General features: G+C 43.7%; 1 protein-coding gene and 1 pseudogene across 1 annotated transcript; both read right to left on the bottom strand.

Moving 5' to 3' along the window:
- Positions 1–405: 405 nt before the first annotated feature.
- Positions 406–5,735, bottom strand: LOC144225706 (vomeronasal type-1 receptor 4-like; annotated as a pseudogene).
- Positions 5,736–11,810: 6,075 nt separating this feature from the next.
- LOC144225705 (vomeronasal type-1 receptor 1-like) lies at positions 11,811–12,982 on the bottom strand. Its single transcript, XM_077756944.1, is given in 3 exon segments — positions 11,811–12,157; positions 12,160–12,515; positions 12,783–12,982. Coding segments are annotated over 3 exon segments (903 nt in total).

Genomic DNA, 12,982 nt, shown 5'->3' with positions numbered 1-12,982 from the left:
TGGGTAGCTTAGTCGGTTGGGCGTCCGACTTTCGCTTAGGTCATGATCTCACGGTTCGTGGGTTTGAGCCCCGCGTCGGGCTCTGTGCTGACTGCCAGCTCAGAGCCTGGAGCCTGTTTCGGTCTGTTACTCCCTCTCTCTCTGATCCTCCCCTATTCACGCTGTCTCTCTCTCTCTCTCTCTCCTAGAAATAAATAAAATATTTAAAAAAAAATTTTTTTTCAGTGAGTGATTCACTGAACAGTATAATCATGACTATTGTTGAAGTGGACTTCTCTAGATTTAGATTCTTAACAGTCATCTTCAACATTAAAGAGCAGAAATTCAGAACTATAGAATCCCTAAGGATCAACAGTAAAGGACAAATAGTAGGAAAACATGGAGCCAAAATATGAGAAGTATACATCAACCATAATAAGAGCCTACTAAAGTAATGATACAAAAAGCAAAAATAGAATTCAGCATGTAGAAGACAACAAAGATGGCCACCAGCCTTAGGATGGTGTGAGTGGCTCTGGTTTTGGGGGGGGGGGCATTTGTAGTAGCCTTTGTAATTGTGAATATACTGCATTCTCTGGTGGTGCTTGTGCAGGAGCAGCACCATGGAGCCACGGGACCAGACCACGAGGCCAATAAACATGGTGTCAGAGATGGACAACAAGAAGACAAAGCCTGTAGTAGGACTATGGATGAACAAAACCATTTGCCTTGGGTACAGTTGTATGTGTCCTGTGGACAAGTGATTTTCACAGGAACATAGGTATTAATTAAGACACTGGAAATCCAGCAGATGCAACAGAAAATACCAATGACCTTGGGGGCTCTTCTTCTGAGCATCGTCCTCCCTGCTCTCTGGAGGAAAAGAATGACACACTGAAAGGTGGTCAGGATACAAGTGGAGCACAGGGTGGTGTGTGAGCCATTTGGTGGATGTAATAGACAAGTTTATACCCAAGAGTGGATAGAGGTTGCCGTAAGACAAAAGCTGCCATAGTGTGTGGAAAGAACAACCAAAAGATTGGCTATAGCCGCATGGGTGAGAATCATGTTGGGGAGCCTCTGCTGGTCTCCATGCAAGATTGGAGATATGTTATGGAAGAAGAGGATGACTTTGGCAAAAGACCCAACCCCAATCTGTAACAAAAGATGATTTTCAGAGACACTTTCCCTGTGGTTCTTAGGATATTGTTCTGAAAAGACATGGTGAGCACTTCAGAGTGGTCTGAAGAGTAGGCTCCTTAGTGCCAGCATGAGGACTCATCATAGTTACATGATCTTGTAAAGTGATTCTGTGCCTTTTCTTCTGAAAAGGGAGACATGATCATATTCAACAGGCAACTCAACCTAGATGACATGTCACAGACACCAATTTCACAGTATTACTTTGTATTTATGTCTATTTAGTTTTATGTTCTGACTCCCCAACCGAATGTAAAATCCATGAACTTAAGAAGCATGCCTATNGGGAGAGGGAGAGAGACAAACCATGAGAGACTCTTGAATGCTGAGAACAAACTGAGGACTGATAGTTATGGGGGGGAGGGGAAGGGGGGTGCTGGGCATGGAGGAGGGCACTTGCAGAGATGAGCACTGGGTGTTATATAGAAACCAACTTGACAATAAACTCTTTGTAAATAAATAAATAAGCATTAAAAAATAAACACTAAAATTTTTTTTTTTAAAAAAAGTAAAGTTTGCATGGGGCGCCTGGGTGGCTCAGTGGGTTGAGCCTCCAACTTTGGCTCAGGACATGATCTCACAGTTCATGGGTTCGAGCCCTGTGTCGGGCTCTGTGCTGACAGCTCAGAGCCTGGAACCTGCTTTGGATTCTGTGTCTCCCGCTCTCTGACCCTCCCTGACTTGCACTCTGGGTCTCTCTCTCTCAAAAATAAACAATAAAATTTTTAAAAAGAGTATAGAAAAATTAATTTACCTCAATATAGACCAGCATTCGTAAGCCACATGTGAATATGCAAGGTGAATTTCGTGTGAATTAGAGATCACAACAGCTAGAACAAAGATCTCATCAAGCAGTGGTAGGAATTATTTTTATGACAGGTGTTATTTGTTCCCTTGTTTTAATTACTCGCCACAGTGAGGGAAAGGAGGGAAGAATAATTACATGGAAAATGAAAAGAATAGATCAACCATACTCCAACACTCACACTATTGTGTGAGACTTGAAAATGAACCAGAGGGGGACCTGGGTAGCTCAGTAGGTTAAGCATCCTAGTTCGGCTCAGGTCATGATCTCACAGTCCATGAGTTTGAACCCCTCGTGGGGCTCTGTGCTGAAAGCTCAGAGTCTGGAGCCTGCTTCAGATTCTGTGTCTCCCCCTCTCTCTGCCTCTCCCTTGCTCTCGCTCTATCTCTTGGAAAGAAAGAAAGGAAAGAAAAGAAAGGAAAGAAAGAAAGGAAAGAAAGAAAGAAAGAAAGAAAGAAAGAAAGAAAGAAAGAAAGAACCAGAATTCGTCTCACTAAAATTTTCTCTCTCCACTTGCCACACCAAGTTAAAGATAGAAGGGTCCTTTTCTACTCATTTAAAGTATGAGCAATACCCCCACTTTCCTCAGTGGATAGATCACCAGACAGAGTCTCAATAAGGAAGTATTGCCCCCAGAACTCACTGTAGACCAACTGGACCTACAGATATCCTGGCCACCTTCCCACAGCAGCAGATATATGTGCTTACACACACACACACACACACACACACACACACACACACACACACACAGTATTCACCAGGAGACATCATAGGTTACCACCCAAAACACATCTTAGTAGACTTACAAAGACTGAAATCACATCAAGTTATCTTTTCGGACCACAATGATATGAAACTAGTAATCAGTTACAGAAGGAAACCTGGAAAATTCACGTTTATGTGCAGATTAAACCACACACTCCCGAACATCCAATGGGGCCAAGAAGAAATCAAAAGGGAAGCCAAAAAGTATTTTGAGACCAGCATAAATGGAAACACAACACAGCAAACTTGTGGGATTCAGCAAAAACTTCTAAGGGGGATGTTTATAGGAATAAAGGCCTACCTTATGGAAAAAGAAAGATCTCAATAAACCACCTCACTTTATATCTCAAGGGGAACTAAAAAAAAAAAAAAACCCAGAAAGAAAAGAAAAGAACAAATGAAGCCCAAATTATGTAGAAGGAAGGCAATAACAAAACACCAGAGCAGAAATAATAAACAGAAACCAGCAAAACAATAGAAAAGACCAGTGCAATCCAAAGTTGTCACTACTTACCGGGCAGGGACGCAAGGGAAGACAACATTCCCAGCCAGGAAGCTGGGAATTCCCCACCCATCCCGCCCTCCATCGCTTTTCTTACTGGAGCCAGCTGAACTCACTTCCCTAGAAAGAACCAGAAACGTGCTTTCACTTCATCACGCAAGGAACCCGTTCCTCCTCCTCTCCTGGAAGCCCCTCCTCCCGGCATCCCAAAAGTCTCCCACCTTCTCAACTTGCAGCCCACTCGACTTCACCGGCTCACAGACACCTGATGGCCCTTCTCCCTCACCACACCTGCTTCTTCTCTTCGTCTAAGTGAGGCTTATCCCTTGATTTACTTACTCCTTCATCCTCTCTCTGCCCTGCACTGAGCTTCGTGAGGGCACTAGTATTCTCCTAATTGATTGATAGATGCTCAAACCGTAGTGTCTGGACTCGGTAACCAGCATCACCTCCCGCTCTTCCCCATCATCTCCAAGATCGCAAGAGGAAAGACAGAACACTTATTCTGGTGTCTCCTTTGAATTATAATTACCTGCAAATGCCCTGGCACGGCAGGGTGCTGGGTTTTACTGTAGCCTCAGTGACTCGCTTTCCACATAACAGGACAAACTGCATGCCAACTATTCCTAAAAAGAAAAAAAAGACTCTAAAGCCCTATTTTTGCAACAACATTTCCCATGGTATAGCTCTGCTTTCACTAAAACAAAGTTTTGGGGTTTTTTTTTTAATGTTTTTTTTTTTTTAAATTTATTTCTAGGAGAGAGAGAGAGAGACAGCGTGAGCAGGGGAAGGCCAGAGAGAGAGGGAGTCACAGACTCTGAAACAGGCTCCAGGCTCTGAGCTGGCAGTCAGCACAGAGCCCGACGCGGGGCTCGAACCCAGGAACCGCGAGATCATGACCCAAGCGAAAGCCGGACGCTCAACCGACTAAGCCACCCGGGCGCCCCTAAAACAAAGTTTAAAGGCAAAAAAAAGGTTGTGGGGATGAGCACTGGGTGTTATATGGAAACCAACTTGACAATAAACTATTTGTAAGAAAATAAAATAAAATATAAAAAAAATAAAGGCAGAAAAAGAAATTTAAAGGCAGCTGTGTCTCCTGTGCTACACACGTTTTAATCCACTAGCTTCCTCGTATTTTCTGGGGCCTTCTTGCTTCTGTGACTAGGTGCATGCAGTATACGGAAGCAGCCAGCGTTCACTGCGGTGCTGAGCCAGAAGAGGGGAGCGCAGGCGTTAGAGCTGGTTTGTAGTAAAGTGGTAGCGTAGAGCCCAGAAGAGCTGCCTGGAGGCATCGTCATGTGCTGTGGACGATGGGGAATAAGACCTGGATAGAGAGACACTGAGAGCTTCTTCACATGCAAGCCTCAATCTGTTCAGAGCCAATGAAACAATTCCTTTAAAAAATTTTTTTCAATGTTTATTTTTTTTTTTGAGAGAGAGGCAGAGTGTGGGCAGGGGAAAGGCAAAGAGGGAAGGAGACACAGAATTTGAACCAGGCTCCAGGCTTTGAGCCCAATGCAGGGTTCAAACCTACAGACTGAGAGATGATGACCTGAACCGAAGTTGGATGCCTAACTGACTGAGCCCCCCAGCCCCCCCCCCCAAACAATTCCTTGGTAACAATGGGAAAGAGCTTGGTGACTCTGGTCATCAAGGGCTTGGCAAAGATTCCAAAGAGACCAGGGTCTCCTCTCATTGTCAGGAACTCAGGGCACGGGGTTGGCAGTGAACCACATGAATCTAGTCCCACCCTGAGAGGCCTCCAGCACACACACATACACACACACACACACACACACACACACACACACACACCCTCCACCCAGCCATGGCACAGATGCAGACCGTCAGAGTGAGACATGGTGGGCGTGCATCCTGCCCGATGTTGGTGCACAACCACACCCTCAAGTTCCTCTCTTGGAGACCCTGCTCTCCTCCGTTTTGCCCTGAACATAAGGAAGCTGGTCTTTGCTGCAGACCTCTGTGCACAGAAGTGTCAGACAGGACGAGCTAGAGTTACAGGGACAGGTCCCTAGACCTGATCTCCCCACACAGATGTCATCTGTTGTCTCAGTGACACTACCTGCATGGAGCGTCGGGGGTGTCTCCAACAGAGCATAAAATATATCCCCTGTGCAAATCACCATCATCCTCTNGGGGGGGGGGGTGAGGGGGAGTTGTGCATAGCCAAACAGCTGACTGGAAAAGTTTTCTACATTCCCTGGGGAAAACTGTAGCTCAGAACCACAGTTGTAATCTGGCATTAAAGGGATACCCAAAGGTGCATCAAGGATTCATTCAGGAACATGATCAAAAGGATGTGACCGCAGACTTACCCATGAGCTGGATCCGGGTACTTCGAGGCATTTCATCCTCTCCCTGACCTTGGAATGTAGGATCCACTTGCCTTTCCACCACCAGAGGCTGCTCCAAGGACGTAGCCTTGACATAGTGATTTGATGTTGAAAACACCTGCATGGTACACGTGCCTGAGCTCTGTTCATGCCACTTTATAAACTTTTAAGGTTTGGAAGGCCGATCTGAGGATTCATTAGTCTTGTTGCTGCCCAAGACAAGCCTCAAATGTCAGTTACTTTTGCTGTTAGAATTGCCACCTACCAACCTGGAGGGCCCTGCATCTTTCTCCGGTCTCTCCCTGCCCTCTCTGTTTGGGAGCCAGTTTCAGATTACACCAGGAAAGTCCCTGCAGGGCTCCCTTTACTGGATTTCCAATGGGGCGTGTTCCTCAGTGCTTTTTCAGCTTTCCAAAATACCGGCCATTATCATTGGGTCAGAGCTCTGGTGTTAACATGACTTTAAATTCCATGTTTCTTGCTATTTATGACCCTATGGCTTTTCAGTCTGGAAAATAGCCCATTTTCAAAACCTCTTTCCCACCTCAAAATATGGGTATCTCTAATGCCCACATGACTCCAAAGGAAGATAATTTCCCTTCTAAGTACCCATTCATCTCTGCCTCCTGAGCCTCTCATTGTGCAATCAGACTCCCCTCTATATTCTAGATCATTTGCACAGGGATGAAGCATTCCTGAATCTGTGTATTGGGCTTAAAGCAAAGCCATATAGGAGATATAACATGATAACAGAAGAATTCAGACTTCCAGTGCCAGCAACCCACCCTGATATCTGAAAGCCCTTCATGCCCCCAAGCTTTGGGACAACCATACATCCCCTCCATGGGTTTCCAACAGTCTTTTCCACCCAGAAATTGTTCTTTTTACCATCTTTTGTTTACTATTGAATATGTCTTTATGTTTTTTATTCTACTTTTAGAGNGCGTGAGGTGGTATCTCAGTGTGGTTTTGATTTGTATTTCCCTAATTCTTTTTTAAATTTTATTTTAGAGAGAGAATGAGAGAGCACAAGAAGGGGAGAGGGGCAGAGGGAGGAGACAGAGAATCCTAAGCAGACTCCACATTCGGTGCAGCACCCAATGCGGGGCATGATCCCATGGCCCTGGGATCATGACACAAGCCAAAATCAAGAATCTGTGGCTCCGGGCTCTGTGCTGACAACTAGCTCAGAGCCTGGAGCCTGTCTTCGGATTATGTGTCTCCCTCTCTCTCTGACCCTACCCTCCTCATGCTGTCTCTCTCTCAAAAATAAATAAAACATGGTTTGCCTCCTTCTGTCTCCATAAGAGACTCTTGAATGCTGAGAACAAACTGAGGACTGATGGGGGTGGGGGGGAAGGAAAGGGGGGTGATGGGCATATAGGAGGGCACTTGTGGGGATGAGCCCTGGGTGTTATATGGAAATAAACTTGACAATAAACTATTAATAAATAAATAAATAAATCATTAAAAAATTTTTAAAAAAGAATCTGACACTCAACCAACTGAGCCACCCAGGCACCCCTAAGTTTTTAAAGTAAGCTTCACACCCAGTGAGCTTTTTGCTGGGCATTCCCAGAAGGAATGGCATACTAGTAGCAATGCACAAACCTAAAAGCAGGTCTCAGTTTCTACAGCTGACCTCCATTTGAGGGCATTGGTATTCTTTGGTGAAATGGTGGATGCCAGGGCTACATCAGGAACAGCACAAGATGAGCTTACAGCGACTCCTTTTTTTAAAACCATGCAGCTATACAGACCTTCCATTGGCCAATCTGGGACTACATGAACATGAAAACAGATATGTGATTGTATCGGAATTCAATCTATTAAATCATACAAGAATTTAAGGATCCTTTTGACATTAATAAAAGTGAATGAATGAATGATTAAGTAAATGCATGGGGTGAAGGGAAGCCTCTTTCTTCAGTAGATTCCTGCCAATGTTGAGGAGTGATATTGGAGGACCATCCTATTGTTCTTTGATTCCAGGGGGAGCTGTGACCACCAAGGCAGGTGAGTATAAGGTAATAAGAAACAACATATTAGGAGAGTCTTAAGACATCTCCTCCTTGGGGCACCTGGGTGGCTCAGTCAGTCAAGCATCCGACTCTTGATCTAGCTCAGGTCTTGATCTCAGCGTCGTGAGTTCAAGCCCTGTTTGGGGCTCTGCTCTGGGAATAAGCCTACTTTAAAAAAAAAAAAAAAAAAAGGGGGCCTGGGTGGCTCAGTCAATTAAACCTCCAACTTCAGCTCAGGTCATCTCACAGTTCATGAGTTTGAGCCCTGCGCTGGGCTCTGCACTGAAAGCATGGAGCCTGTTTGAGATTCTCTCTGCCTCGCTCTCTGTCTCTTCCCCACTTGAGCTCTCTCTCACTCAAAATAAATAAATACAACTACAAAAAGAAAGATATCTCCCCATAATGTGCTAATCGTCTACAAAGACCAAATGGTCAATGTAAGATGGAGAGATTTGGTAGACGCCAGCCTAACCAGGAGATCAAGGTGAACATCACCTCTATCAGGATGGGTTAGCACCATGTGTGTCTTGATGGGAGACACAGGGAAGAGCACAGCCTCATTTCCAAGGTCCTTCTACTGAGATAGTATGAGCTGAGTCTGGTCTTAAGGAAGCCCAGAGAGATCCAGGGGAGGGTCATTCAACAGAAGAAAGTAGAGTGTAATATAAAGAAAGGGAAAGTCATCATAACGGTTTAAGCCTGTAGAAGAAGAGACTTGGGCAACAAAGCACAGCACACATTCCTATTGAGAATGCCAACCAGAAAGGAAAAGGAGAGGTGTTTGGATCTCTTGGAAAATTTGAATATGACCCATGGATACAGCAGTGGTGGTGTATCTACACTGATTTTCTAAATCAAAGGACAGTACGTTGTTATGTAGTCTTGTTTCTGTTCGAGGGAAAACCACACTAGTGAGTTTGGGACGATGTACACCTTGTATGCACATTGCTCTCAAGTGGTTCAGAACAAAAATAGTGATGACAGAATAAAACATACGGAAATTAGTTGATAAATCAAGTGTGGTAAAATGTTAACCATTGGGGTATCTGGGTAAGAGAGATAATTATGTGTATCTGAAATTATTTCAAATTAATAATTTTAAAAATAAAAATAATTCAAAGGCATTGAATACTCAATTTTTAAAATGAGATTGGATATTGCTAAATATCTTTTATCATTGATCATATTTTATTATCTTTTTTCAAATAGACATTTTGTATAACATAATGGGAAAAACAGCAAGTGAAATAAAGATATATTTAGATAAATACATACTGAAACAACTCACACAGAGAAAAGCTGTACTCCAAAACAGTTGAAGGAGGTGCTTCATACTGAAGGAAAATTCTACCAGAGGAAACTAGGCACAAAAGAATTATTATCAGCAAAACTGGAAATCATGTAGATAGAAGTGTAATCTATATTTTCTTATCATTTCTTATTTTCTATAAGAGACAACTGGCTCACGACAGCAAAAATAACAGCATTAGTTGTAGGTAATAACATATGGAGAATACAAATTTATAAAAATAATATAAAACATTATAAGATACATGGAATTACACTATTGTAAAATTCTTACATATTCTGTAAAATGATCAACAGTAGTTCTAACTAAGATAAAATACTTTGGAAAGCCATTTTTAAAAAAATTTTTAATGCTCATTTATTTTTGAGAGAGAGAGAGAGAGAGTCAGAGTATGAGCAGAGGAGGGGCAGAGAGAGGGAGACACAGAATCCGAAACAGGCTCTAGGCTCCGAGCTGTCAGCACAGAGCCTGACTCAAGGCTTGAACTCATGAACCATGAGATCATGCCCTAAGCCAAAGTGTGACACTTAATGACTGAGCCACCCAGGTGCCCTGGAAAGCCACTTTAAAGCAGCTAAAACCACCACTAAAAAGTTATAACTTAACACTATTAATTTTTAAATGCTTATTTATTTTTGAAAGAGATAGGAAATGAAAGGGGGAGGGGGAGAGAGAGACAGAGGATCCCAAGCAGGCTCTGTGCTGTCAGTGCAGAACCTGGCACAAGGCTTGAACTCATGAACCATGAGATCATAACCTGAGCTGAAGTTGGATGCTTGACCAACTGAGCCACCAAGGCACCCAGTCACCATTAATTTTTAAAAGGGACTATTAAAATACCAGACATCCCCAAAGGTAAGGGAATCAAGAGCAAAAATGAACTACTGGGACCTCATCAAGATTAAAAGCTTCTGCACGGCAAAGGAAACAATCCATAAAACTAATAGGCAACCGACGGAATGGGAAAAGATAGCTGCAAATGACATATCAGATAAAGGGCTAGTATCCAAAATCTATAAGGAACTCACCAAACTCCACACCCGAAAAACAAACAACCCAGTGAAGAAATGGACAGAAGATATGAACAGACACTTCTCCAAAGAGGACATCCAGATGGCCAACAGACACATGAAATGATGCTCAGCATCCCTCCTCATTAGGGAGATACAAATCAAAACCACACTGAGATATCATCACACTGATCAGAGTGGCTAAAATGAGCAAATCAGGAGAATCTAGATGCTGGCAAGGATGTGGAGAAACGGGCACCCTCCTACACTGTTGGTGGGAATGTAAACTGGTGCAGCCCCTCTGGAAAACAGTGTGGAGGTTCCTCAAAAAATTAAGAATAGAACTCCCCTATGACCCAGCAGTAGCACTGCTAGGAATTTACCCAAGGGATATAGGAGTGCTGATGCATAGGGGCACATGGACCCCAATGTTCATAGCAGCACTCTCAACAATAGACAAAACACTGAAAGAGCCTAAGTGTCCATCAACTAACAAATGGGTCAAGAAGATGTGGTTTATCTATACAATGGAATACTCCATGGCAACAAGAAAGAATGAAATCTGGCCATGTGTAGCAACATGGATGGACATTGAGGGTGTTATGCTGAGTGAAATAAATCAGATAGAGAAGGACAAATACCATATGTTTGCACATATAGGTGGATTAGGAGGAAGTTAACAGAGGATGATGTGGGAGAAGAAGGGAAAAAATAGGTGGGGGGAGGGAGGCAAACCATGAGAGACTCTTGAATGCTGAGAACAAACTGAGGGCTGATGGGGGTAGGGAAGAGGGAAAGGGGTTGATGGGCATGGAGGAGGGCACTTGTTGGGTTGAGCACTGGGTGTTATACGTATATCAATTTGACAATAAACTATTTAAGGAAAAAAAATAAAAATAAAATACCAGACATCCCAAAAAGAGGCAAAAAGGAAAACAAAGAAAAAAGCAAATGGACAAAGACAAAACTAAGCCCCCAGATTCTATATTTTAGAGATAAACTAAAAAATCTGAGTGACAAATCTACAAATGGTGGCTTGAAACCTCAATATTACTTTATTTTTTTAAGTTTGTTTAATGTTTATTTTTGAAGAAGAGACATAGTGCAAGCAGGGAAGGGGCAGAGAGAGAGGGAGACACAGAATCCGAAGGAGGCTCCACGCTCTGAGCTGTCAGCACAGAACCCAATAAGGGGCTCGGACTCACCAACTGTGAGATCATGACCTCAGTGGAAGTCTGACACTCAACCGACTGAGCCACCCAGGCATTCCTACTTCATTTATCTGACCGATGAACTCTACTGAAGGTCTGTCATGTAAAGAAAATCCACAAGGTTCAAAGGCAAAGCAACCCATTGGACGACACTGATTTTCCGTGTAATATTACAGCATATTAGGGAACTAGGAGTCAAATACAGTAAGAAAGTCATGTAGAAGACTGCCATGTTTCTTACCTGCATCCATGAAATAAAGCCTCTGCCCTCCATGGAGTTGTATTTATCTGTATCAATATTAGATTCATGTACCAATATATGCCAGTGTGTTTGGCATGCCTCCACTGAGATAAAATTTGCAGAAACACTTCGAATATTCCTGAAGAAAGCAGATTTGTTTCAGCAGCTGCACCAGTCGAGGGGGAGACATGTTTCCTCAACAATTTTTGTGTCCGTTTCAATCTCATAATTTGCGGATTGACTTTGAGGTCTCTTGGTGCAGCCCAAGTATCAAAGTCACCCTCCATAAAGTGGATATTATGTAGAAACAAAACAAAACACAGTGCTGAGTAAGTGATCACCGAATAGAGTGATCATGGTGGTTATTAAAGCTGTCTTCTGCATATTTACATTTGATTTCTAACAACTCAAGGGCAGGACCTAGGAGCCCCAGGATCCCGAAGGCTCAGCAAGAAGGGGCTAAAAGTGGAGAAACATAAAGCCAATATACTAGAGGTCTCTCTCAACCATAGACAGAAATCGAAAAAGGCAGTGACATAAAATGCAAAAATAGAATCCAGCACATAAAAGTTGACAAAGATGGCCACCAGCATCAGGATGGTGTGGGCAGCTCTGGTCTCTGGGGAGCATTTGCAGTAGCTGTTGCGGGTGTGAATATACTGTGTTCTCCGGCAGTGCCTGTGCAGGAGCAGCACCACGGAGCCACTGGAGCAGACCACGAGGCCAATAAGCACGGCATCGGAGACAAACCAAGGATGGTAGTGCTTGTATTGGGACTTGATGAGCGAAACCGCTTCCTGAGGATGTTACTACCATTTCCCTTGTCCTGTGCACCAATGATTTTCACGGGAACATAGGTATTCATTAAGACGCTGAACACCCAGCAGATACAACAGGAAGGACCAGTGATCTTGGGGGCTCTTCCTCTGGGCATCGTCCACACCACTCTCCCCGGGATGAGTGTGAAGAACTGACAGGTACTCAGGGCACAGGTACAGCACATGGTGATGCTGTGAGCCACTCTGTGTATGTAATATACAAATTTACACCCAAGACTGGACAGGGGCTTCCTCAAAACAAAAACCACCATCATGTGGGGAATCCCAGCAGAGGGAACAGGAGAAACTTAACAGAGGACCATGGGGATGGGGAAGGGGAGAAAATAGTTGGGGAGAGGGAGGGAGGCAAACCATGAGAGACTCTTGAATGCTGAGAACAAACTGAGGGCTGATGGGGGTGGAGGGAGGGGAAGGGGGATGATGGGCATGGAGGAGGGCACTTGTGGGGATGAGCACGGGGTGTTATATGAAAACCAACTGACAATAAACTATAAAAGAAAAAAATTAATTTTTAAATTTTTAAAAAATTTAAAAATCACAAAAAGAACTAAGAGATTGGCTACAGCCTTGTGGGCAAGAATCGGGTTGGGAGGCCTCTGCTTGTGTCTACACAAGATTGGGGAGACATTGAGGAGGAAGAGAGTGACATTGGCCAGAGCCCCAAAGCCCATCTGGAAAAACAAGATGGTTGTCAGAGCCACTTCCACTGTGGTTCTTAGGGCATTGTTCTGAAAAGACAT

This window comes from Crocuta crocuta, unplaced genomic scaffold, assembly GCF_008692635.1.
Source record: "Crocuta crocuta isolate KB4526 unplaced genomic scaffold, BGI_CrCroc_1.0 scaffold142, whole genome shotgun sequence".
NCBI lineage: Eukaryota > Metazoa > Chordata > Mammalia > Carnivora > Hyaenidae > Crocuta > Crocuta crocuta.
The sequence above is the reverse complement of the archived record's forward strand: the minus strand, read 5'-3'. Positions and strand labels throughout refer to the sequence as shown.